The following is a 26871-nucleotide window of genomic DNA, read 5'->3' as shown; positions in this document are numbered from 1 at the left end:
AGCTCCCAACCATAGACTCTCCTCACACAGCTCCAGTCCACTCTGCCCTCCCTCTGTCAGAGCCCAAGGTGAGTGGTTACACATGAAATTTCGTGTGTTAGACCTTTAAGAGTGTGACTGCATTTCCAGCTATCTCTTACTGGCAGACAGCTACCCTTCTGCTTTTCACAGCCAGCTGTTATGTGGGCACCTTTCTCAGTTCTGATGCTCTAATATGGGGAGCCCAGCTTGGGGTTTAGACCACAGTGTTCGCATTGAGAACCTCTCACAGCTGAGCTATCCCTCCAGACCTTCAGCTGCTGTTGGTGGGAGAACAGCCACCCCTTTCATGTCTCCACACTTCCTACCAGTCTCTATGAGGTCTCCACTTTCCATCCTTGGTTATCAGGGTTCTCTCCAGCTAGTTTTCAGGTGATTTTTTCAGGGTGGTTTTTCTGTATTTTAGTTGTATTTCCAGTTTGGTCCTGGGAGAGTGTCAATGTTAGCTTCCACTTACTCTGCCACCTTTTAAAATTTCTACCTCAATATAATACAGCTTGTTAACTTATTTTCAAATACAACTAGTAGAGGAAATTAACAATCTCTACGTGGCCTTCAATTAATAATACATGAATTAATGGAATTAAAGGATGCTTTTTACCAAAGAGTAAAAACTTTTAGATATGTCAGAGACTGAAGTCTAATACTATTTCAAAAGACAAACAAAATACTCCCAAACAAAGGAGTTTAAATATTTTTTTAAATGTCAATTCTCCTCAAATTATTGTCCCCACTCAGTAAAATTTCTATAAAAATCAAGTGTTTCATAAGTCTTGATAAGCTAATCCTTCAATTCACATGGAAGAGCAAAGGGCCAATTGTTACAGAATTTTAAAGAGCAAGGTAAAGAAACTTGCCCCACAAATACAATATTCTATAAGTCTATACAAGTTATGGCTAAGTATATCTATGAAAAAAAAAGAGATATCAAAACATATCCATAAAAATTTGAGAATTGGTACATTATAGCTACACATTATAAGTCCCCTATACCCACCTACTCTTTGAGAACCTGGAAACATTTCCTTTAAGGTGAGTCCTTTATCACATTCACTATGAGAAAATGGCAAATGTTTGGCCTCCTGTTACTGTGATATCATGGATTGCATCTAGAATATATATCTGATTCATATTGAACCAATGAATTTCTCTCTTCTAGGAGTTTAAAACTGAGATCCAGACCAGTCTAACTAGTTAACTCTTGGGTATATTTATATATCCATATATCTACATATATATACTAGAGGCCCATTGCACAAAGAGATTCGTACAATAGGCCTTCCTTCTCCTGGCTGCAGGCACCGGTTTTCCTCTGGCACCTGGGACCCAGGCCTTCCCTCCAACCACAGCAGAGAAGCCAAGCCTCTTCAGTTTTCAGTTATCTTCAATCTTCAGTCTTCAGTCTTCACTCGGGCCAGAGCTTTCAGTCTTCGCTCCATGCCTGCATATGCAAATTAACTGCCATCTTTGTTGGGTTAATTTGCATACCCATCCTGATTGGCTGGTGGGCATAGCGAAGTGACACCAATTTGCATGTTTTTCTTTTATTAGTATATATATATATTCAAAATGTAAGACTACCATTGGAGAATTCTATTTTAGGAACCATGGATCTTTAAGACATAGTTCACTGAGGAAAACAGAAAAATGAACTGAACACAGAAAAATGAAAAAAAGATAAGAAAATATGAGAGCCAGGAGAAACTCTATTTCTGATGGCTTTTTATGTCCTGGCTTTTGTACCTAAAGATGCCTATTTCCACTTGCAGTTCTGGAGTGCCACATTTCCTTATGAATTTTTCCCCATTACTTAAACTACTTTGAGGGATTTTGGTTATTTCCAAGTAAAGAGCTTTGAGCAATACAGATTGACTATTATCAAATGGCCTTGGGCTTAGCAATAAAAAATGACATTGCTCAACTTTATCAAATATCATAGCCTCTATACCTTCAATGACAGAACAACTTACAGAGATATAAAATTGATGCCACTAATTTTTTTTGTTTTAATGAACAAAGAGTAGATATAGAAAGAGCATTTAGAAACTGTTTCTCTATGTCTTGTGTGGGTAAGATTGGGTTGAAGTCAGCAGAGACACAGCTATAAAGACTTTTAGGGCAACAAAGCTAGTCTTTTATCATTTATTTAGCAAGAACATGTTCTACAGTCTTAAATTATGCAGTTCTTTGGATAAATTTCCAATGCACATATTCCTTAAGTAGAAGTGAAGGCAATGTAGTTCCAATGTCACTCACAGTTTCAGCACTGCACATCTGTAAGACGTGAGACCAAATGTAAAGGCACTGCAAAGGCCCAAACTAGATGGAGTGACACTGGTTCTGCTTTAAAATGTCCTTGTCTCTTACTGAATATCTTGGATAATTTGCTTATATGTTAATTTATTATTGCTACTAGAGGTCTGGTGAATGAAAATTCCTACACTGGAGGGTGGGGGGGGGGGGTCCCTCAGCCCAGCCTGCCCCAGTCACAGTCTGGAAGCCCTCAGGGGTGGGAGGCAACCAGGTGATCAGGGGAAGGCAAAGCCCCCATCACACCTCTGCTGCTGCCACTGCTGGCAGTGCAAGCCTTGGCTGGCCCTGGTTACCTGAGCCTCAGGCAGCCCAGGGAGGCTGGGCAGCCACTATCCGAGGCTTGCCTGCACCTTGGGCCAGCCCTAGGTGGCTGGAGGGCTGAGGGGACTGGGGGACTCAGGAGGCAGGCATGTGGAGTGGCCAGACTTTCCTGGGGGCTGGCCCGGCCGTGCTGTGTGCCTGCCGCCCCGGCGGGGCTGAGAGCACTGGGCACCACCATCTTGTGGCTTTGAGGGCATGACAGTCAATTAGCATGTTCCCTCTTTATTAGATAGGATGGTTATAATACTGGCTTACTTTATGATTGTTAAATGCCAGCAATATGAGCTATTTTCTTTTCAAAATTTTTTTTCTTCTTACAGATAATTAGCTGAATGTATAGTCATAATATGGCTTCCAGGAACATATACCACTATAATTTTGAGTAACACACAGTGGCCACAATAACTTTTGAAAAAGTTTCTTCTATCTTGTTCCACTTTTTCTATCCTGGATGATGGATTTATGTCCTGAACCCTCTGAATAGGCAACAGACTATAGTAACTGGTTCCAGAGTGATATCATCGTCTGGCATCAGAAATGTAAATGGATTCTTTCTGATGGATTTTGGCCAGTGCATTCTTTACCAAATGTTCCTACTGGTGGTATTTTTATTTGTTTGTTTTTGTGTTGTTTTTTAATCATTTTACCCTGCATTACTGAATCTTCAAAAATGTTGCTTTACTTTGCTTAGGCCAACCGGGGGCTGGTATATCTGTATTATGTTCTATGACCCTAAGGACAATAGTTCTGTCTTTAAGTTGTAGATGACATTCATGTTGAAAGCTGCCTATTTTATTCATGTGACAGAGTATTTACACCTATGAGCTAGGATATTTTCTTGGATTTTAGGCTGACTTTATCATTTTTTTATCCAAATCATGTTACTTTTGAAAGTAAAACCTAGTATGCAAATCAACTGAATGGTGGAATGACCAGTCACTATGATGTACACTGACCACCAGCGGGAAGATGCTAAATGCAGGAACTGCCTCCTGGTGGTCAATGTGCTCCCACAGGGGGAGGGCTGCTCAGCCAGAAGCTCTGAGCCAGGCTCATGGCAGTGGTGGTGGTGGGAGCCTCTCCTGCCTCTGCGGTAGTGCTAAGGATGCCCGGGGGAGTGGGCCTAAGCCATCGGTCAGACATACCCTGAGGGTTCCCGGACTGGGAGAGGGCACAGGCCAGGCTGAGGGACACCCCTCCCCCCTGAGTGCAAGCATTTTGTGCACTGGACCTCTAATGCTATTAATAATTACACTTGGACAGTAGGGATAAATAAGCACTATACCAACCACATCAAATTGTATCTTTGTTACAGGATAGTGAGAAGCTAGGAAAATTCCAGGCAGGAGGAATAGGAACTGAGACAAGAAAATTAAACAAGGCCCAACAGTTTGGGCAGCTTACAGCTAGCTTGTGACTCCCAAGACCTTATCTTCCCCAAGGACACTTCAGAACAAATGGTTGATTCCCCTCTTCCCACAAACCAAAGAATTCAGGAAAGAAGAGGGCAGGGGGAAGAAAATTAGGGGGAGATTTATCTCAAAGAAGTCAGTCACCTGGGGGAAGGAGAGAGGAGGGAGTGTTCATCTCATTATTTTTGCTCTTTTTTTTTTTTTTAATCCTCACCCAAGGATATTTTTCCATTGATATCTAGAGACAGTGGAAGAGAGAGGGAAAGACACAGAGAGATATCAATGTGAGAGAAACACATTGATTTGTTGCCTACTGAACTTGCCCCAGATACGTCCCATAAATTCAGGGAAAGCCATAACAAAGTAAAAGGGAAACCTTGAGAGTTAATTTGCATCAAGATATTTGGCAGAGGAATTTTGAAATCTATAGGCAGAAGGGTATATAACCCCTTGAACCCCACCGCACTCACTTCTCAGACTAGCTGGGAAGTCTGTCTTTGCTTTTATAAGTTTGATGTATTTGATAGATTTGCTTGCCTTGCTTTTTTAATTTAATAAACTTATTTGCTTTACCTTGTAATAAATTGGCTTTACTACAATGCAATCATCTGGAGTCACTCACTTGAATTCCTTCCTAAGAGATTGACAAGAACCAAGGAGAGGACAGCCCTCTTGCTTCAACTCAGGGGGGCTATCTTACAACACTTTTCCCGGTGTTTGGAGTGCCTATAACATCTTCATTGTAGTTATTATGTTTGTAAAACTTAACGTAATGAGACATTTGGTGGGCTTTATTGTGGTTTCCTTCACATTAAAATTATAGTGTTAAAAATATGGCAAATCTCTGAAACATAAGTAGCAGAGTGCTTACAGGACCAAACAGTCTTTTTATGGGCTGCCTCTGTTCCTAAATCTTACCTCTATTATTGAACTGGTCACAATATATTGCAATTATTGGAGTATGTCTTCACCTCCTGGGACTAGAACAATGCTTGTGGCCTGGAAGGGAATCAATGTGTATTTTTTGAATTGAGGTTATATGAATAAGTTGAAAAAACAGAATATTTTTAGAAACTTTCTTTCTCTAGGTGCATTAACAAAGATAGGATTATCTGTGTAAAAGATATGGTGAATTCTTTATAACGTACTTGGATATTAATATAGTTCCATGAAACAAGCTAATATATTACTGTACAATTCTTAAGATAACTTGGTAGATCCGATTGAAGGAGCAACATGGTGCAATAGTTAAGAGGATCAACTATGGAGAAAGACTGCTGGAGTCTGAATCTAGACTTTGCCACTTAGTGTCTGTATGACCTTGGGAAAATGAGCTTCTCTGTGTATCTGTTTCTATCTGAAAAATGGGGTGGTAATAGTATTTATCTCATGGAGTTGTAATACATAAATGAGTTGTTTCACAAAAAGAGTGCCCAATTATTATAAACACAAAACAGTCAGCTATGTTCTTGTTATAATAATAATTATAACTACTACTAGAGGCCCAGTGCATGGATTCGTGCACCAGTGGGGTCCCTTGGAGTGGCCTACGGGGATCAGGCCAAAACCGGCAGTCCAACGCCGCTTGCTGCTCCTGCTCATTCCAGCCCCACTGTGCCTGCTACCGCCACTGCTCAGTAGGCTCGTTGCCACTCTGCTGCAGTCTCCTGGCTGTGGTGGCCAGCTGTAGTCTTGCATCTGGGACCCAGTGGTCAGCTGAGCGGTGCCTCCACTGTGGGAGCACACTGACCACCAGGGGCATCCCCTGTGTTGAGCATCTGCCCCCTGGTGGTCAGTGTGCGCCGTAGCGACTAGTCATTTGGTTGCTTAGGCTTTTATATATATAGACTAGAGACCAGTTGCATGAAGATTTGTGCAATAGGCCTTCTTTCCCCTGGCAGCCAGCACCAGTTTTTCTCTGGCACCCGGGACCCAGACCTTCACTCTGGCCACCGCCTTCCATCTTCGCTCTGGACACAGTCTTTGCGGCAGCTGGAGCCTTCAGTCTTTGCTCCTCACTCCGGTGGGAGTCTTCAGTCTCTGGCCAGAGCTGCTCCTGTAGCTCCTTCCACCCCCCACCCTCCCCCTCATAGCTTGATCGCTGCTTCGCCTGCAGACCCCGCCGATGGGCTCCTGGGTCCCAGGGGGCCGCCTTGCCTGCAGCCTGGCTTTCCGGTGGCTCCTGGAATCACACACGGGGGCCTGGATGGCGGCTCCCGGTGTCCCACCCTGCCTGCAGTATGCAAATTAGCAGCCATCTTTGTTGGTGGTTAATTTGCATATCGCAGTGATCAGCCAATGGCGATGGTAGTGAACGTATGGTTAATTACCATGTTTGTCTATTAGTAGATAGGATTATTATTAAAGATTGAACCTCACATGCATAGATCAATAAAGATACAGATGTAGATGTTATACTCAAAGATTCAGACTACAACCTGGTTCCTTGCTTATTCTTGTAATAAAAATTCAATATGTTGAACATAAATGAAATACTAATTTAAGGATGGGAATAAGATCAGGTAGGTCAAAGTATTCATGTGGGATAAGACAATTGACTTAAATAAAAACCTATCTGCCTGAGGCCAAATATTATGAAAGAATGCAAAATAAATGTAGAGGACATTTATAATCTCTTACTTCCTCTCTTCCTATCCATCTTTCAAAGAGTAGGAATATATTTAAGATATTTCCACATATCTCTGAAGGTAGGAATATATTATCTTTTCTTTAATGCAGAACTGTTTTACTTAAACATGGGGAAAGTTTATGTGCATAATGAAAAAATGACAATTTCATTTTCCAAAGGTTTTTTAATTAATTGGGAAGATCACTTCATGTTTAGAAGCACAATATCCCCATCATTTTATAGTGTAAGTATAAAAAGATATAAATGTGTAATATTTTCATAAATGCTTCATGTTAAAATATTTTATAAACTGCCCATTGAAAGCCTCCTACATAAAATTGTTAAAAGTAGATTATGCATTATTTAAGTGTTTACAAAGAGAATTTCTAACCTTTTATAGTTGATTTGAAGTGCCATCTTTCTGCTGTTTAATATTATGTTATAAACAGTGTGTCTTTAAAAAATTTTAAATGTTTCCACTCAAAGACAAGTCAACTGATACAAGATACTGATGACTTCTGTCTGCAATATATATACATGTGTCTGGCTTTTATGTAAGTCTTAAGAGACCAATTCCTGGTGGTCTTAAGCTGTTATATGACATGCTTCTACATTTCTAGGCCATATACTGCTTTTCTTTAGACTCTGACTCAAAAATAGGCATATCTTTGCATTATCATTTTAATTTCATATCTAAATAGGATAGAATGAGTTTCTTCAAGGAATGGATAACTCTCATACATATTATATGTATATAACTAAATATTGTTTTAGTTGACTATGTTCTCTGCTATTACTGTCATCAGATATTGGAATATTGTGTCTGCGTGTATGTACATGTATGTATGCATCTGTGTGCTCATGTGTGTGTTTGTGTATATACATACTCTTATATGTTAATCAAGCAAATGTTTTCTTTTCACAAAAACACTGACTATTTTTGCTAGTTGTTCTGTTTGCTTACCCTAAAGGTTGACACGTAGAACAGGTGTGAAATTGAGAGGTCGGCCATTTTCAAAGGGCACGGGGGCAGTTGGGAAGATTGAGTTTCTTACACTTTATACCTTGTGATGTTTATTCATTTTTAAGCTACTGAGCTACTTTATCTAAAAACATGTCTTGTGCTATTTTTGTCTCCATATTCTCTTGGTATCTTTCTACCTTGTCTTTGGTGGTTTACTAAAACATCCTAGCTCTGTTTTGATTAAGTTTATTCATTTTAAAACCAGCCCTAGAATATCCTGTCTATGTTTCAGGAACAGCATAGGAAGGAGACAGCACTGCAATTCAATTCCAGCCACAAGTGTTGACTAAGGATTACCACAAAACAAAGTAGGCCTTGTGAGGTCAAAAGGGAAGGAGAAACCATTGTCTCTGTCTTGAGCAAGCAGACAGGCTAGTTAGTCAAATGCCCAATGCACGCAAGAAAATTAGTGTCCACAGAGGTGTGAAAGCAGCGTGATCCCAATGTCATCTGAAATAGTAGGAGGCTTCAAAAAGATGCAAGACTTGAGCTGTACACAGAAAATGTGCAGTGTTGGATAGGGAGAAAGGTTTAGAGACAACTGAAAGTGACCTCCAGAGAGAGGGCGCACATGAGCAGTTACAGAGAAACCAGATGAGTGTATTCTAGGGACAATGTGACTGGCTTGGCTGACAGAGGACTTGAAGCAGAGAGCAGTGGAAATAAGGCTGCATGGTGCAGGCAGGATGATATGAAGGGCAAAGCTGATGCACTACTTCTGACAAAGACTAGTAACTTAATTAGGCATTGAAATATATGTGCAAAATCAGATCTTGGCAGAATCTCAGCCACATAAAAATAATTTCTCTGTAATCCATTATAATACATGGCTTTATATTTGAAAAATGAAGCTAATATCTACGTATTTAACAAATATTGGAATGACAAAAAATGAAAATCCTGAACTTTTAAATAGTTGTTTAATAAGGTTTTACCAAACAACAATAATGACATTTCTTGTTAAACATGATAATTCAAAGTTAGGCTGAAAATCTAATGAAAGTTTAATTTGCAGTTTTAAAGAGTTGGGTAAAGTTATGGAAACATTGGACTAATGAGAAAATCTATTTTTAAAAGATGAAAACTAAATTATGTTGCCATAAATTAATACAAGTTGTTTCTGAAAATAGAAAAAAAAAGAATTAATTTAATAAATAAAATAAACTCTAAATAATATTTTTATTGGATGTATCATTGGCAAATATGTTCTCTTGTTATTTTGTTGATGGTTTCTTTTGCAGTGCAGAAGACTTTTATTTTAAAGTAGTCCCATTGGTTTATTTGATCCTTAGTTTCCATTGTCCGAGGAGATGTATCGGTAAACATATTGCTAGGAGACATGGCTGAGATTTTGGTGCCTATGGTTTCTTCTGGGACTTTGATGGTTTCATATCTTACATTTAAGTCTTTTATCCATTTTGAGTTTATTCTTGTGTATGGTGTAAGTTGGTGGTCTAGTTTCATTATTTTGCATGTGTCTGTCCAATTTTCCCAACACCATTTATTGAAAAAACCGTCTCTGCTCCAATGTATGCTCTTGCCTCCTTTGTCAACTATTAATTGAGCATAGTGACTTGGGTGAGTTTCTGGATTCTCTCCAAAATATATAGGGAAATCATACAACTGAAATGGGCAAAGGACCTTAATAGACACTTCTCCAAAGTGGACATACAGAAAGCCAAGAGACATGAAAAAATGCTCAAAGTCACTAATCATCTGAGAGATGCAAATCAGTATGACAATGAGATATCACTTTACACTTGTCAGAGTGGCTATCATCAATAAATTTCCAAATAACAAGTGTTGGCAAGGATGTGGAGAAAAGGGAACCCTCGTGCACTGCTGGTGGGAACGCAGGCTGGTGCAGCCACTGTGGGAAACCGTATGGAGTTTCCTAAAAAAATTATAAATGTAACTCCCATTTGACCCAGTGATCCTACTTCTAGGAATATATCCCAAGAAACCTGAAACTCTCATCAGAAATAATATATGCAGCCCTATGTTCATAGCAGTGCAATTTGCAATAGCTAAGATTTGGAAACAGCCTAAGTGCCCATCAGCAGATGAATAAATAAAAAACAAACAAACAGTGGTACATTTACACAATGGAATACTACACGGCAATAAAAAAGTAAGAACTCCTACCATTTGCAATAGCACTATGGACCTGGAGAATATTATGCTAAGTGAAATAAGCCAGTCAGAAAAAGATAATTATCACATGATCTAACTCATATGTGGAATCTAATGAACCAAGTAAACTGATGAACAAAAGTATACCCAGAGACATAGAAGCGTGAACAGACTGTTGAACCTCAGAAGGAAGGCAGAGGAGGGTAGGTGGGAAGAGATCAATCAATGAACTTGCATAAGCCCTGGACACAGACAATGGGGTGGTAAAGGCCGGGTTCGGGGGGTTGAATGGGAATGGGATGGAAGAGCTTAATGGGGGAAAAAGAAGGACCTATGTAATACTTTCAACAATAAAGACTTAAGATAAATAGGCAAAAAAGAAAAAAATGGAAAGAAAAGAGTGGCCCATGTGGCTCTAAGTTTATTAGGTGACGTTACTGCTCTTATCTTGCAAGGCTCAGACGAGCACATTAAATTTTTTTTTTTAATTGATTTCAGAGAAGAAGGGAGAGCGGGGTAGGGAGAGAGAAACAGAAGCATCAATGATGAGAGAGAATCATTGCACACCCCCTACTGAGGATCAAGCCTGCAATCTGGGCATGTGCCCTGAACAGGAACTGAATGCCAACCACTTGGTTCATAGGTCACCGCTCAACTACTGGACCACATGACCTGGCTAAGAGAACCTTTTTTTTTTAGCTGTTTTCTTCATATAGGTGTACAACGGAGGAGATGCTGGCCTGTCATATTTCTTTTGAACCTTACTGCAAAATTATAGTAGATTCTATTCTTTAGTTCCACAAGAATTGGCTAAGATAGGAGTCAAATAACCAAAGACAAGCCTTAGTGTATGTTTCAATTTCTATGCTCACTCACTGAAAATTTGAAGGAAAAGTCAGAAATCAGTAGATGAACTGGCCCTAGAGACAACAGCCCTCCTGCCTCATCTGTATTAGTTCTCCTGCTAGTTGACTTTTTTGTGTTGCTTACTTTTCAGTTTTGATTTATGTATATGCAAAAAGTGAGCCAAATAAAGGAAACAACAAGCCTCCTGATACAAAATAATATTCATGACTAAAGAAATTATTAAGAACATAACATATATGCTAATGGGAAAAGTAAAGTATTTTATTCATTTCCCTAAATTTGGTACGTATATTTTAAAGTTTTCCATTTAACCAGCAGACTGGCTTAAGATGACAAGTAAAAGATAATCTTGTTTCTCTCACAAAATTGTAACAGAATACATATATTCTTTGAAAGAGTTCACTATCAAAATATTGGAGCTCAGCAGGGAAACACACTGCATTAATCCAATGTTCTTAAATCTTGAGGGATGAATGTCATATCAATGACATTTCTTCTTACATTAAAAGTATATTATTTGGCTTATACAGATGCGAATTTTTTTCCTTCTTTTTTTTTTTTGGACGCATTTTTATTTCTTTAAATTTATCTTTATTGTTAAAAGTATTACAGAGGTCCCCTTTTCTCCCCCTATTGATCCCCTCCACTCCGCTTCCCACTCTCCACCACCCACCACCCCCTGACCTACCGCACTATTATCTATGTCCATGGGTTATGCATATATGCATATAAATTCTTTGGTTAATTTCTTCCTGGCCCTGCCCCCTTCCTTCGAAGATTTTTTTTTTTTTTGGTCTGTTCTATGCTTCCATGCTCTGGATCTATTTTGTTCATCAATTTAGTTTGTTCATTAGATTCCACATGTAAGTGAGATCATGTGATACTTGTCTTTCTCTGCCTGACTTATTTCACTTAGCATAATCCTCTCCAGGTCCTCCATGCTGCCTCAGAGGGAAGAGATACTCCTTTTTTTTACAGCTATACAGATGTGGATTTTTAAGATGATTTTCCTACCTATACTTGCTAGAGTTGCCAATTTATTTTTATAATTTTGTTTCTAATAGTTAGAAGCACAGCAAGTTAAAAGGTGATGGTTTCATACATCCCATTTCTTACCCGCTATAAGATGCAAGTGTGCAATGCATTTCCCTTAGCTTATTCTCATGCCACACCCACTCTTGGCTCTTAACTAATACTTGGGAAGACACCGTGGAAGCAGCTATGCTTTGCAGAGGTCACCTTGCCATGATGGTTAACAATCAAATCTTGATTAACCAGGCTTTGACAGTTCTTTCTGAGATGTACTTCTCTTGTTCAACATAGTGATGTGACCAAAACATATACCAACAGTCTACCTCTCCACTTAGCAATAGTTTTATAAGTCCTTAGGACTTATGTTTTCAAATGCTTCATAAGTAATGTTTGCAAAGTCAGGTAAATCACCAATTTTTTCTTTATTGCATGCAGAAAAATACACAACCTTTTAGATCCTTTGATTGTCATATTACAAAGATGTATGAGAATGTTAATACATTTGTTACCAAAAATCAAATAAACAAAATAAAATAAATTACATTCTTTTATGCATAAGGGAATAATTACAGTCCATGTTCATGTGTTCATGAAGTAATGTAGTGTTCTTTGCAGTAAAAAGATGTGATATTTTGACTGAAATTCTTAAAGATAGAATGAAAAGCCAAACTATTAAGAACTGAAGAAACTATTAAGAATTTTCAGTTCTTAATAGTTTGTAGTTTAAATATGTCAACAAAGTTATCAGGACAGCAATTTTAGAGATAACATTCTAGGTACAGCTTACAGTATTCCACTTGTATTTAATAAAAAAAGGTGCTTTCTCAATCAAATATTTGCCCTAAGTTCTACTTCAAGATATTTGTATTTGTTCAACTTTCATTTACTACCACATGAAAGTCAGTTAAAATGTTTTGCTCTAATATTATCTTCTCATAAATGCATGTTTCTTAGATGTGTGGAATGATATATGCAAGTTTCACTCATTGGATTTACCTTTACAGGTAAATAAACATATAATCTTTTTCTTTCTGAAGATCAATGCTATATGCTCTCTGAAAAAATTTCCTATGAAAAAATAATCACCCAAAGTTGCCCCCTCAATGTGGCTTTTTCACATACTCCTGGCTAAGTCCTAAGTGTCTAACTACATACTTATGCCTCCTCCCGAGGACTGGCCTGTCAGGGTATCAAAGAGAATGTTCTGCCATAGAACAGACTGCAGGGTTTTTCATATAGTAGTCATTCAATAAACGGTTATTTAAATCAACTGTATAAGAATCTTGGCATTATCCCCTTGCGACTAAAATGACTAGTTCATTATTTCACAGACTTAGACATAGATAACAACAGCCTAAACCACTGCTATTTTGGGTCACCTCCCTCAGTAGATTTCCATATCACTTATTTGCCTAGTTTACCTGATCATTATATAATAAATATCACCAATGACTACGTGTGTGTGTGTGTGTGTGTTTTATCTAAAGGCACTTGGAGGAATAATTCTTTGTATCATAATGAGAAAAGATTAAACATTTGTTTGAGGACAATAAGTACTACCAAGTAGAACAGTTCATTTGGAAACATTTTAAAAAAATTATTATTAATTAAAGTTTTATAGGTACAATTCATTATAAAGCAATGTTTGTAGAACTTTTACATTTTCAACTTTGAATAATAGTTGACATTGAAATCATTCAATTATGTTACACAGTCTCTCTTTATAAGAGAAAAGCAGATTAAAAACAGACCACCCACAACATTTTGTAGAATTGAAAGGTCATCTCCAAATTGTTTCAGTCTTTCTCAGATTTGGCTTATGAATGCCCCGCTTTTGTAGGTGTAAAGAAGGTGAAAGGTATGTGTAAAGTATTATTTAAGCAAGTCATGTGTTCCTTCAATTTAAGTTTACATATCTTAATATACATGTGTGTTCTTAAAAATCTTAAATTGAAAGATTTGATCTATCAAAATGTGATGATAAATGATACAGTGGTAAATGCAAATTTCATGGCCAATACTGAAAAAGAAGTAAAAGTCCTCTGCTGTTGTCCATGTTTTATCCATTTTTAAAAACCATACAGGGGAAAAATACTCTCAGGGGGGAAAAATGAAGCTTTACTGCAAAAGTAATGAATGCAAGAAATGGCACTTGAAGTGGTGAAGAGACGTGAAGCATTGCAACTTCACAGCCTGGTAAGGAGCAACAGCTGTACCTAATTTCAACTTGACGTGCTTCAGATCTCATATTCATATAGGTATTTAATGATCCAAACATAATGGTCCTATATAGAATAATTACTTATATGAAGGAGCAAACTTCATACGCATTCATTTTAAATGATCCTTTAAGAGGAAAAACTGCACTGGCGCTTTGAATAATGAATAGTCTTTTTCAGCAACCCAACTGTTTGGGGCTAAATAGCTTATCTTTGAAGAGAGAGTAATAATAGTGCTGGGGTCACTTCTTTCTGACAGACTCTTTTTGTCTCCTCCCTTCCCAGGACAGCCAGTACAGCGAAAACAGGTAGAAGGCCAAGCCGATCATTAAGTCATACTGATAGATGGTTACAAGAAATATCAGAAACAATAGGAAATAAGATATTTTTGAGTTGGTGTATTTCAAAAGCAGAGATTCACTGCTTTGAGCTTGACTTTCGTGGGCAGGGAGATTAGCAGGAGCCGAGCTCTCAGATTCCTTGTCACCTGAAAAACACGGCGATTGTCCAGAGTTTAGTAAGCCTTCATTTTTGTGCCTTACCTCTGCTATGTTTTCAGCAGCATCAGTGATTAAAACCTCTGGCCCTACACACGTTTCCACATTGCATTCTCCTGTATGTGTTTCTCGTCTACTAACTGATCTCACTGTTCCTGAACTTTTGCAAACTTCTTCAGTTGTACCCCCAGTATGCGGGTATTTCTCAATGCCCTGGATTTCACTTGCTGGATTACAGTTATATTCTGATTTAGTATGAGTAGATGTAGATTGGAGAGTCATGGTACTAACTGTATTATCTACAGCAGTTGCCTGTTCGTAAGATGACACTGAAGTTTTAGCACGGTGATTGGAAACCTGAGAGCCATTCTTAGATGCTCTATTAGTGTCTGAGTTTAAAGCAGACTGAATAATAGCACCTGCATCCATTTCCTTTGATAATTCTTGGACCTGACCAGGAACTCTATTTTCTGAAAATATTTTTTTACCTATTGGTGACAGCCCCAAATTCAGTTTTGGGGCTGTTTTTTGATCGTTTTTAATGACCTGTAAGGATTCTCCTACAGATGTTATATTTCCAGTGTCACGTTTCTTCCCATCATGTGTATTTGCAGGATTGAGCATAGGTATGGCTTCTTCACTCTCCATTTTATCTACATGTACATTACGAATATCTAAATATGATTTTTTTTCAAAATCATCATCATAGGTATCTCCTTGACGAAAGGTATAATGTGAATCATCATTTCTTCCTTCATGTGGATCAAACGCTGTTTCCTTTACCTTGATGGGCCTGTCACTTCGTGCTGTCTCTTGAGGTAGCTTAGCAATTATTGCTTTTTCTCCAGCAGACATGCTTTCTAGAGTACTTTCTGATATTGTCTTAATTATATAAGCTGTACCTGCTTCTGCTTTCTCAGTAATACCATGATCAGCTAGAGAAGACAGTTCATAGCTCACTGTTTCTTGGCAGGTAAACAATTTTTCCGTAGGAGTAGCAGTCAAACTCCTTGTATCATCTCTTTCCCCCCACGTATCTTCACAGTCTGCATGTTCTTTGATCTGCTGGGTTGTATTTGTCTTACTCTCTCTTGCTTTTCCCTGACTTTCCAGAAAATTCCATGGTTTTTTATGCTGTTTGTTCTTATTCTGATCTTCAGGGTTAATCCTACCTACATTTTCTTCTTCAAACTGGAAAAGATAATCATTCTTCAAAATATTTCCATTTCTTGGTGAACAAACTTGAGTAGGCATCTCTCCTGAAGTACTGCCTTTACTAGTTGAGAGATCATGCTCTGTGGTTGTTAACACAGCTTCTCCCCAACTTAGACTTCCTCTTGGTGATTGAAATGAGTCTTTTCTGATTGCCTGGTCGGGAGTTGAGGTGTCTTTACTCAGCAGGACAGTTAGTCCTCTGCTACTAGCTCCAGTCTCTTCCACACTTATTTCAGAGTGGCTTATCTTTTCTTGGTCATGTAAGAGTGATTGAAGATTTTTGCTTTGTTTTTCATTAACACCCAGATGCATTCTTTGCTCCTCATTCTTACCATTTCCATAATCTTTCTTGGAAGACTCCTTTTCTATTGATTCTTCCAAATGGAAATCTGAATGGAAATCTCTTCTTAAACATTCCAAATCTCTCATTTGAATTTCCATAGCTCCTCCTTCATGTTTTTTATTAAGGTTGTCTTCCACTAGTTGATCTGAAGTGGGACAAGATATTTGCACACTGCCTCTCCATTGAGCTGGATTGGCATTATCATCCAATACTTCTTTGTTGCTAATATGTAATTGCACTAAGTCATCACTGCCAGCATTTCCCAATGGTGGCTTGATTTTTCTCGTATCTGAAGTAATTTCCTCTGAAGGTTGATGACTACACTCATTTCCTGAGAAATATTTTTCATTGCGGTAAAAATCTCTCTTTAAGGAGCTTTCTGCTGATGAACTTGGAGACAAAGTCCTTTTAAGCAAGTCACTGTATACTTCCTCATGAACATGCTTCTTCTCTAACACCTCACCTTTATTTGGAAAATTGACTGGATCTGTTGAAAATGTATTCCTTTCATCTCTGGAAGCAGTGCTTCTTAGTGAGCCTTGATTTATCTTAAGGAATAAGAACAACAAGAAATAATGACCAATTGATTTTAAATATACACAATGAATTAGGTAGGTTTCATTAATTTGGCTAATGATTATCTGGTAGATTTCCTTGGCTCATTTCATTTGTGGATTTAGTACAAATTCTGGAAGCTAGGTGTTTTGGGAGGATCCTTGCAGGCTATGACTTGGGAATCATATTAATAAGAAAAGGGGCCAAAATTAATCACTCTCCTTCCCAGCTTCCAAATATCACATTGTATTATTCAACTATTCTTGCTTGTCATTGCACTTTCTCCTCACTTAGGATATACACATTGATAGCTCCATGCTAATCAATTAGAGAGCAGCTTCCTGGGTGCCCTTTGCTGCATTCACACTTGCTGTAGGTGCCCCTATTACAGTTTCTCTTATTAATATGTTTTCTGCAAAGCCTCTGCAAACTATTAATAGCAAAACGTCACTCAAAGAAAAGTGAGGGAGTTAATGTCTCTGCAAATTCTGTTTTAATGACCCTCTGCCAACTGGTACTCAAATGTATTTGAGCTCTTCAGTGATGCCAACTGTCAGGATTTAACAGTGAGATGCCTGTGTGTGTGTTTTTTTTCTCTCCTCATAACTGACATTTGCATGATCTCAATAATTATATGCAAATCTTACGTTTTCCCCTTCTTCTCACATAAGGCTCATGTTACTTGTCAACTGCACAGCTGTCTTGTAAGCCAATGCCTGTGGGTTCCACAGATTTGGTTGTATTTCCATCTATTATAGAGCTTCATTGTTTTATGCATTAATGTCAGCATGGAGCAAATTAGCTTCTAAATTATAGCTCCCTGTTCATTTATTGGACATTCAATCTCAGTAACTTCTAAACAAACTTTTATATTTGAGCCTGCTCATTGTAATGAGATGTATTGGTGAAGTATGTGATTTTTTAAGGCCCTTTCATTATATTCTGTTGTTTGAAAAAAATGGCAATGTTAACTTTCAGCTGCTGAGAATTTTCACAATGGGTGACAACTTTGTAGTTTTTTAAAGTTAGAGCAAAGTAAATTGCATACTTCAGTGATGCAGCTTCCATATCACTATAGAAAATGGAGAATGTGTGGGAAAAAAGGATGAGCTTTATTTCTTTTCTGTCTCAGCCCTGACACTTGAAAAGGCAAATTTTAATCTTAGATGATTATGAATCTATGTATTTTAATGACAAGAGCTCCAACCAACTACAGTAAAGGATAAATTACATTATGTGATTCATTTCTCCTATTTCTTCCTTTGTAATAAAAATGCTATCTAAACCATCCCCCCAAAATTCCAAATAGATTGAATGTTCACCGAGTGTGAAATTTATAACAAATATAATACTACATTTTACAGTACTGCACTTGTTTCCTGTTTAAAAATATGGCACAGGATATTTTCTCCTTATTTCATAATTTAATACTGTCCAATGATATAGAACATTGAGATTCTCACAAAGATGTAAGTAAGAAAAAATGCTGCTAAATGCAATACTTGTCGTGCTGGACAGAACCCTAACATCATCTAGTGCAGCCCTCTCGTTTTACAGATGAGTTTATGCTAAGTGTACACTTGTCACCAAGATGAGAGATGCACATCAGAATAGTGCTACCTCTTCTGTAACTCCTACAAACTGTTACTCAGAGCTTCTGGTAAGGAGATAAAAAAATGAATGCTATTAATTTACCACTGTAGAGAGCAGAAGCAGCACACAGAAATCAAAGCGTCTTGTTGATCCAGCCAGAGATGCAAGGACAGAATAGGCTGTGCTTTCACATTTGCAAATTACATTAGTTGAAGCTATTGAAAGGCCAGCATCGCAGCATCTTTGAAGCATAAATGGATTCATCTTCTCTAATAACGTGGCAACCAGAGCACTTACCCTCATCTCTAATTCTTTTCTGTCGTGTTCATCATGGTCCCTGTTTATGTCTTTTACATTTTGAATACCGGTTTCCAAGTCTTCCTTATCCTCTTGGGAACAAACAATTATGGGGATACGGGTATCTGAAAAGTTAATATAATTGTATCTATGTAAGATTGTTATAATTGTAGGCTTTAACAAAAGTGGCAGATTTTGTTTAAAAGTTAAATAAGATTACCTGTAATCTTTGAATTCTCAAAGTTATTCTCATCTGATGTTACTGATGATTCTTCTTTACTGTTAAATTTAAAACAAAATGTTATACATTTTTCTGGGAAAATATCTCCTAAGTAATTCTATAAAGGGGGGGAATTCAAACCAATGCCAAACCAAATACATGTTATGTAAACTTTCATCTTTTCTTTTACTACTTTGTATATTTTTCAAATAAAATTGATCCCTCAAATGATGCAAAGGTATGTATTATTGTAGAAAAAAATCAAAAGTAATTCATATAATGCCATATTTCTAACAAAGAATATGTTGCTTGTATTAAAATGTATATAACCAAAATGAAAATAAATGTAAATGTAGATTATTTCATCATTCATGAATTTAATGTTTGCAAGTGAGAACATTTTTCTCTTAGTTTAATTGATAAAGTTTTATGAACTGACAGTTCATTTGTGGCCATGGAAATTGCTTTCTAACATCCCAATTTTTAATTTTTTTGTGTTCTATCTTTATCAAAACTCACTTGGATTGATATAACATTAGCTTTTTCTCTCCAGAAAAGGAGAAGAAAAACACATTAAACTCACTAAAAACTGAAAGGCAGCTAAATTTATACTCAGTTAAAAGACTTTCTGTGTGTATTGCCACAGGCAAATTTTATAACCAAGACTTCAGATTGCTCATATGAAAGCATATATTTTCTTTCTTTAAAATGATTCGAGTTATACTCCCTTTTCTTTTGTATTCTGCATACTGATTGAGAAAGATAAATACCTTCTAATTTCAAATGTAATCTGTTTATAGGTGTTTTTAGATTTCGAATTAATCTAAATGATTCTAATTTAGAATCATTAAATTTAGATTTCTCCAGGACACTCAGGAAAACAAAAACAAAGCTTTAGTGAAAAAACCCACTTTGTGAAGTTATGTCATAAGTCAAGCTATCAGATATTCTTGTTCTGTTTCAGCTGAGTCTGCAATAAGAGAAATCTAGAGAGTTGGCAATGACTGATACTTATGTGTAATAGTCTATTTTTCAATAGACAATGTTGATCCAAATCCCAGGTAGGCTAATTTATTTCAACAAATCATGAGAAAATTGCAAATTCTTTCATCCAGACTATCTAAGAAAGTAATTCAGTTTTATTTGTTTTTATGATGCTTAATTTTAAGTTAACCTAAAATATTTGGCAACTTCCAGTGGATCCATGAATGAAAATAATGTTTCTATATAAATATAATTTCATTAGTAGTATTTACATAATTGATATTGAATCAATCTATGAATCTATATTATTTAATGAGATCAATAATTATGTAAAGGTCCATTTTTGTGGAATACAATTGCAAACTGACACACTTTTCCTTCTCCATATACATAATACCTAGGGTTTAAAAATATATAAACCATTAAATATCACTTAATTCTTCCTGCTTCCTCTTTATTCCTATAACAATGCAGAAAAATAAATCTCACTTGTAGAGGAAAAATAATAGTCATTTAAAGCCTTTTGTTTTTGCCTAACCAAAACTCTAGCAATCTTTTTTGTTGTTGTTGTTAATCCTCACCAATGATATTTTTCCATTGATTTTCAGAGAGAGTGGAAAGGAGGGGGAGAGGCAGAAACATTGATATGAGAGACCAGGGCCAAGGACTGAGCCTGGAACCAAAGCATGTGCCCTTGGTTGGAATTAAACTCAAGGCTCTTCATTCTATGAGCTGATATTCTATCTACTGAGCAAAATTGGCCAGGGCTAGCAATTATTTTTTTTTTAACTCAATTCTCAAATCTATCTCATTTAAAAAAAAAGTGATTGAATCAAAAGGAAAGGATCCTGCTTTTAACTCATTTTGGGGACAAATAATTAGGTAAACTTTGTATTTATTATACACAAATATAGGGGGAATATTAGATTCAGTGATAAATGCAAGAAAGAGAAGATGAAATAGATGACATTTAATGTCTATTAAAAAAAACCAATGGAAGATGTGTAGTAAGACTTCCAAATAATAAAATTGTATCAAGACATAGAAAAACTGAGAAATATACCATGTTCATAGATAGGCAGAACGTATTATGAAGAGATTCCCAAATTGATCTATTTTCAATTAGATTCTAATACAAATTCCAATAGAGTTTTTTACTAAATTTAAAAATATGATTCTAAAGAAAATAAGTATGGGGCTAAAGGTAGCTGGAATATTTATGAGAAAGAGCAGGAAGGAAGTAGCTGAACTTAAGAGTTTTTATGAAGATTTATTTAAGACAGCTACTTTGGCACAGAGACAGATGAGGATTGAGAAACTTATTGATAGATCTAAACATATTGAACTTTGGTATATGACAAACATAGCATGTCAGACAGCAAGAAAATAAGGAACTTTTTAGTTAATGGAGATAGGGAAAATGCAACTCCTATGGGAAAAGATGAAATTACCACACCATATATTCAAAAATCAACTCAAGATCAATTACTATCTTAAATGTCAAAAACCTTAAAATTGTTAGTAGAACATAAATGTAAATATCTTTCGGATCTCAAAATAAATCAGTTTAACTTTCTCAAAATTCAAAACTTGTTCATTAAAAAATATCCTATTTCTGGGTGGTGTTTCGGGATTCTTAGGATATATTCTTAGAAGTGGGATCATGGGGTCAAAACGGGAGCTCCTTTTTAATTCTTGAGGAAACTCCGCATTGTTTTCCACGGTGGCCGCACCAGTCTGCATTCCCCTGGCAGTGCACTGGGGTCCCTTTTCTCCACATCCTCTCCAGCACTTGTTTGTTGATTGATTGATGACAGCCATTCTGGCAGGTGTGAGGTGATACTTCATTGTCATCTTAATGTGCATCTCTCTGATGTTTAGTGACATTGACCTTTATTCAAATATCTCTTGGCCATTCATATATCCACTCTGGAGAAGTGTGTATTCAGGTCTTTAGCCCATTTTTTAATTGGATTGTTTGTCTTTCTTTTGCTGAGTTGTGTGAGTACTTTATATATCATGAAAATTAACACCTTCTGATATGTATCTCTAACAAATATGTTCTCTCATACAGTGGGTTCCCTTTTCATTTTGATGGTGGTTTCTTTTGCTGTGCAGAAGCTTTTTAGTTTGATGAAGTCCCATTTATTTATTTATTTTTCCCTTTGTTTCCCTTGCTGTAGGAGATGTATCAGTGAAAATTCTGCTACATGAGATGTCTGAGATTTTTCTTTTTATGTTTTCTTCTAGGATTTTTATGGTTTCAAAATTTACATTTAAGTTTTTTATCCATTTTGAGTTTATTCTTCTATATGGTGTAAATTGCTGGTCCAGTTTCATTATTTTGCATGTACCTGTCCAATTTTCCTAATGCCATTTATTGAAGAGACTGTCTTTACTACAGTGTATGCTCTTGCCTTCTTTGTCAAATATTAATTGAACATCCTGAAACACCACGCAGAAAGAATATATGCACCCCTATGTTCATAGCAGTGTTATTTACAATAGCTAAGATCTGGAAACAGCCCAAATATCCACTACTAGATGTGAGGATAAAAAAGCTGTGGTACATCTGAAAAAAGGTACATCTGTAAAACGTCAACAATAAAGATAATTTTTTTAAAAAGACATATTTATAATGAAAAAATATAAATTACAAACTTGGAGAAGATGCTTGCATTACAAAAAATCAACACAAATACATACTAAAATATATAAAGAACTCATACAAATCAATAAGAAAGCACATAGATTTCAAAAGAATCAGAGGAGAGGGGCAGACACTTCACAGAAGATAAAATACACCTAGCCAATAAGTACATAAAGGGATGGTCAGCATTATTAAAGGACAGAGAGATAAAAAGACTCAAGGAGTTGCTCTTTTATACCACTTAATTGATAAAAATTGCTATCAACAGCATAAACTTGAATCAACCCAAATGCACATCAAATGAGTAAACATAAAACTATGTCAAAACACAAAAGGAATATTATATGCCACTCAAACATGATAAACCACAGAGAACTACAACAATATGAATAAATCTTACCAAACTATATTAAATGAACAATCCAAACATTACATAGAGGATGTTATTTTATTATCTAAAATAAAAATACCTAAAATAATTTAAATATACATGCCAAGGAACACATAGAATATAATAAAACTAGAGGCACAGGGCATAAAATTTATGCACTGGTGGGGGGCATCCCTCAGCCCAGCCTGTGTCCTCTCACAGTCTGGGAATGCTTGGGGGATGTCCGCCTGCCGGCTTAGGCCTGCTCCCTGTGGGAAATGGGCCTAAGCCAGCAGGCAGACATCCCTCTTGCATTCCAGGACCCTTCACTCCTTAACTCCCATCTGCTTGCTGCTACTTACCACTCAGCTTGCTGCTCCTTCCTTAGCGCTGCCACGGAGGCAGGAGAGGCTCCCGCTACCACTGCTGCACTTGCCAGTCGTGAGCCCAGCTTCTGGCTGAGTGGTGCTCCCACTGTGGGAGTGCACTGACCATCCGGGGGCAGCTCCTGCATTGAGTGTCTGCTCCCTGGTGGTCAGTGCACATCATAGCAACCAGTAGTTCTGGTCATTCTGGTCATTCTGCCCCAATGGTCACTTAGGCTTTTATTATATAAAAGTTATATAAACAAGAAAGCTTGGTTTTCAAGATAAGGTTTCATCAGGTGGGGCAAGTTGGGGGACAGAAATAGTTAGAGTCAGTTACAGTTTTGAGCAGTTGTTTTCAAGGTGCTTATTACATTATTTAAAATATTTAAATAGTTAAATTCTAGTTTTAGATAATTAATTCTCTGGTATAGATTAGAAGATATCTACAAATATATTATTTATTATAATATTTATAATATTTATAACATTTATTATGATATTTACAATATTTATTATAATATTTATTATAAAATTCCACTCTGAAATTCAAATTATCCATTATATGACCAATTACATCTGAAGAGTATAATTAAAACTTTAGAAAACTGAGGCAAAAGACAAACTGAGGGTTGATGATGGTAGAGCCCAGAATTATATAGAATTGTGATATAAAAGAAAGATATTATTAAATGTTTCTAGTCCCCCCTTTATGTTTCCTGAGTCCTTTTTGAATTTATTATTTATCTGTACTCTCAGTGGCTAGCACAGTGCCTAACACATAATAGTGGCATAAAAATGCTGCTGAATAAATGTGTAGCATCCTTTCTACTCTCCCCTTCTTTCCACATCTGTGAATATTATCATAACTTTGTTCTTCTCCTTCCATATTAAAATTTAATTTCAGAAAAGGATCTATATAATAAAGTAAAGTAGGCATATTTTTGTATGTCTTATAAATCTTCAAATATCACCCCTCCCAAAGTTCAGGATAATAATTTTAATTATGAATTCAAATAATTAAAGAAAGTTTTAAATATCTAATATAAATTTAGAAATTAAAGTCAATAATGTTAACATTAAGATGTATTTAAATGAAAAAGTCAAAAAGGTATGCACTTTGTAGAGAAAGTTAATTTCTAGTGAACCTTTATTATATAATGTATCATTTAATGATAAGAGGGGTCATTTGTTCTTCTAATAGATATTTTGAATACACACTATGCACCATAAATTATAATAAGCACTTGGGAAATCACATATGGATAATCTATAGCCTCTTACCTCAAGGAAGTTATAATTATGGAAAAACACATCAATAGGCAATTGTTACAATAAATGGTAAATATTATAATAAATAATATGATAGATATTCCCTCAGTAAAAAAGAGGACAGAAATGAAAAGGGCACTCTGTTGGGGGAAATCAGAGAATTTTTCACAAAGAGATCAATATTCTGAGTTAAATTTTAGGGAAAGTAGAACTTCCCCAATTAGAAAAAAATGGTAAGGTAATTCCAATTAGAGGGAATAACAAGTGGACAAAGATTTAAAGGTAAGCACATCCCCCTGCCCCTAAGAAAAAAGATACACATTGGGAATAATGAGATGTTTGAGTTTTGGACTGTGTTTTGTGGAAAGAATGCCAAGGAACAGAACTAGGGGTAGCATCATCCAGGGTTAAAGATCTCAGCAGGCCATGCAAAGTGGGGCTGAGTTCTTTATGCACTTTTTAATCAGAATCGGGGCACAAGGGTGGGGTGTTAAATGGGAGAGAGACATGGTCAGATTTACACTTAAGAAGGTACATTTAGAGAGCCTGGATGGAGTGAACCGCAATATGGCAGAAAGACTAGTCATGAGATTCCTGTAATATTTCAGGCACAAAATGATGAGGATTAAAGGTCACAGCAATGAGGAGAGAGAAGAGGAATAAATTTAAGTTACAACTTTTGATGTAACATTGATGAGGAAGGGCATGCAATAGAAATAGAATCACAGTTGTTTAATAGCTACTCACCATGAAGAAGAGATTTTCTTACAGACCCTGGGGACTGAGGGACGTGGTAGAAGAAGGAGAGCAGGCCCTGAAGATAAGGTAGCCTGGAGCCCAGGTCAAGGACAGACATCTCTGAGGGGAGACCGTGTTCCAGGTTTGTCTTTGAGTGTTCCGGGGCTGATCTTTTCCAGGACAATGAAAGAAGGCAGACCCTAGGAGCTCACTAACTTTAGATTTTTTCTCACCACTAACCCATAAATAATCAGCCAACTGGTGAGGGGAGAGAAGGCAGAATTCCACGGTGACCTACTGCTCTCCCCATGTCAGTATCAATATGATTTGTTGATCACTTTCTTATAAATACATTTAAAAATGCCTCTCTCTGTCTGAACTTAGTTCCATGCCTGGGCTTTAGAAATCCAGTATTTTCCCTTCTAAGATCTTACCAAGGGAGAGTTAAGTCTGGTGGTTAACGGTGGCTCCTGCACTATAAGTCAATAAGGTCATATGTTAATCTGAAGTCTGATTTATGATGTCTTATGGGCTATGTTATTTGCTTCCCAGGTGCTCATAAACACAACCTTTCTCTAAAAACTACCTTCCTCTCTAACCTCTGGTGCATGTGCTGAACAGTGGACCAAGAACTAATGCTTAGGTCCCTGACTTTTATTCTAGTCTTACACTGGGGAAAAATAAGATGCTTTATCAGCCATATTCTGTTCATCTGGGTTTATACCCATCTAAGTAGATCTTTTAAAAAAATATTTTATTTATTTTTTTCACAGAGAGGAAGGGAGAGGGATAGAGAGTTAGAAACATTGATGAGAGAGAAACATCAATCAGCTACCTCCTGCACACTCCCCACTGGGGATGTGCCCGCAACCAAGGTACATGCCATTGATTGGAATCAAACCTGGGACCCCTTGGTCTGCAGGCCGACGCTCTATCCACTGAGCCAAACTGGTTAGGGCTCATCTAAGTAGTTCTTAACAAACTTGTAAGTGGTAACTAACCTGCTTTGCTAGATTTAGGCATTCTACTTAGAGGAATTTCTAAAAAACTAGAAATTAAGCTCATAAAGGAACTTTCAGCATCTCAGGTGTTTAGTAGCCCTGCTACTCTGGCCCTTCCTTCCACTATAACACTATAGCTTTCAAATCTAACAGTACTTCCCCAAATTACCTTTCAGATCCTGTCTCTGTAAATTCAAAATTAACAGACCTGCACATGGGGGTGGCGAGTGGGAATGGAGTGTGATGGTACTAGGAATCTCCTAAGATGGTTTTGATGTGAGGCCAGATTTACAAACTCCAGAAATACACAATGATGTATCTCAGAGCACTAAGCCCATTGGACTTAGCTTTTTAGACTGTCCCTTTCCTAGGCAGTTGGGAGAATCTTGGGGCCCCAAATCTAGTTCTCTTATTTTGTATTAGTTTTACATGTGAGTAGCATTCTTTGCTACTATCTAGAAAATATGTCTGAATGAGGCAGAGGCTTTTAATCAATAATGTAAAGATGGAACCCACATTACTTGAGGTGGGGACTTCAGAAGGTTAAACGAGATCAAGGAAAGAGGATGATTTCTGTTGAAGGAAATGTGTTATGCCTAGAAGGTCTTTGGGATATGTATTGAATGCCCACCAATTTCCAAGTATTGTGCTAGATCACCACAATAAACAAGACAGAGTCCCTGCCCTCAGAGTGCTCACAAGCCAGTGGGGAAGATGGGCAATTAAATAAAAACAATATAGACCTTGGCCAGTGTGGCTCAATCATCCCATGCACCAAAAGG

The 26871-nt window shown here is 37.0% G+C and overlaps 1 protein-coding gene across 1 annotated transcript in view; it reads right to left on the bottom strand.

Moving 5' to 3' along the window:
• Nucleotides 1-12175: 12175 nt before the first annotated feature.
• PPP1R3A (protein phosphatase 1 regulatory subunit 3A) overlaps nt 12176-26871 on the bottom strand; it is a 49763-nt gene continuing 35067 nt past the window's right edge. Inside the window, exons 2-4 of the mRNA XM_036328925.1 lie at nt 18710-18768; nt 18490-18614; nt 12176-16592 (exon numbers count right to left, since the gene is read on the bottom strand). Coding sequence (XP_036184818.1) covers nt 14232-16592; nt 18490-18614; nt 18710-18768 — 2545 coding nt within the window. The 3' untranslated portion in view covers nt 12176-14231. The remainder of the gene's footprint in view (nt 16593-18489; nt 18615-18709; nt 18769-26871) is intronic.

The sequence above is a fragment of the Myotis myotis genome, unplaced genomic scaffold, assembly GCF_014108235.1.
Source record: "Myotis myotis isolate mMyoMyo1 unplaced genomic scaffold, mMyoMyo1.p scaffold_m19_p_11, whole genome shotgun sequence".
NCBI classification, from domain to species: Eukaryota; Metazoa; Chordata; class Mammalia; order Chiroptera; family Vespertilionidae; genus Myotis; species Myotis myotis.
The sequence above is the reverse complement of the archived record's forward strand: the minus strand, read 5'-3'. Positions and strand labels throughout refer to the sequence as shown.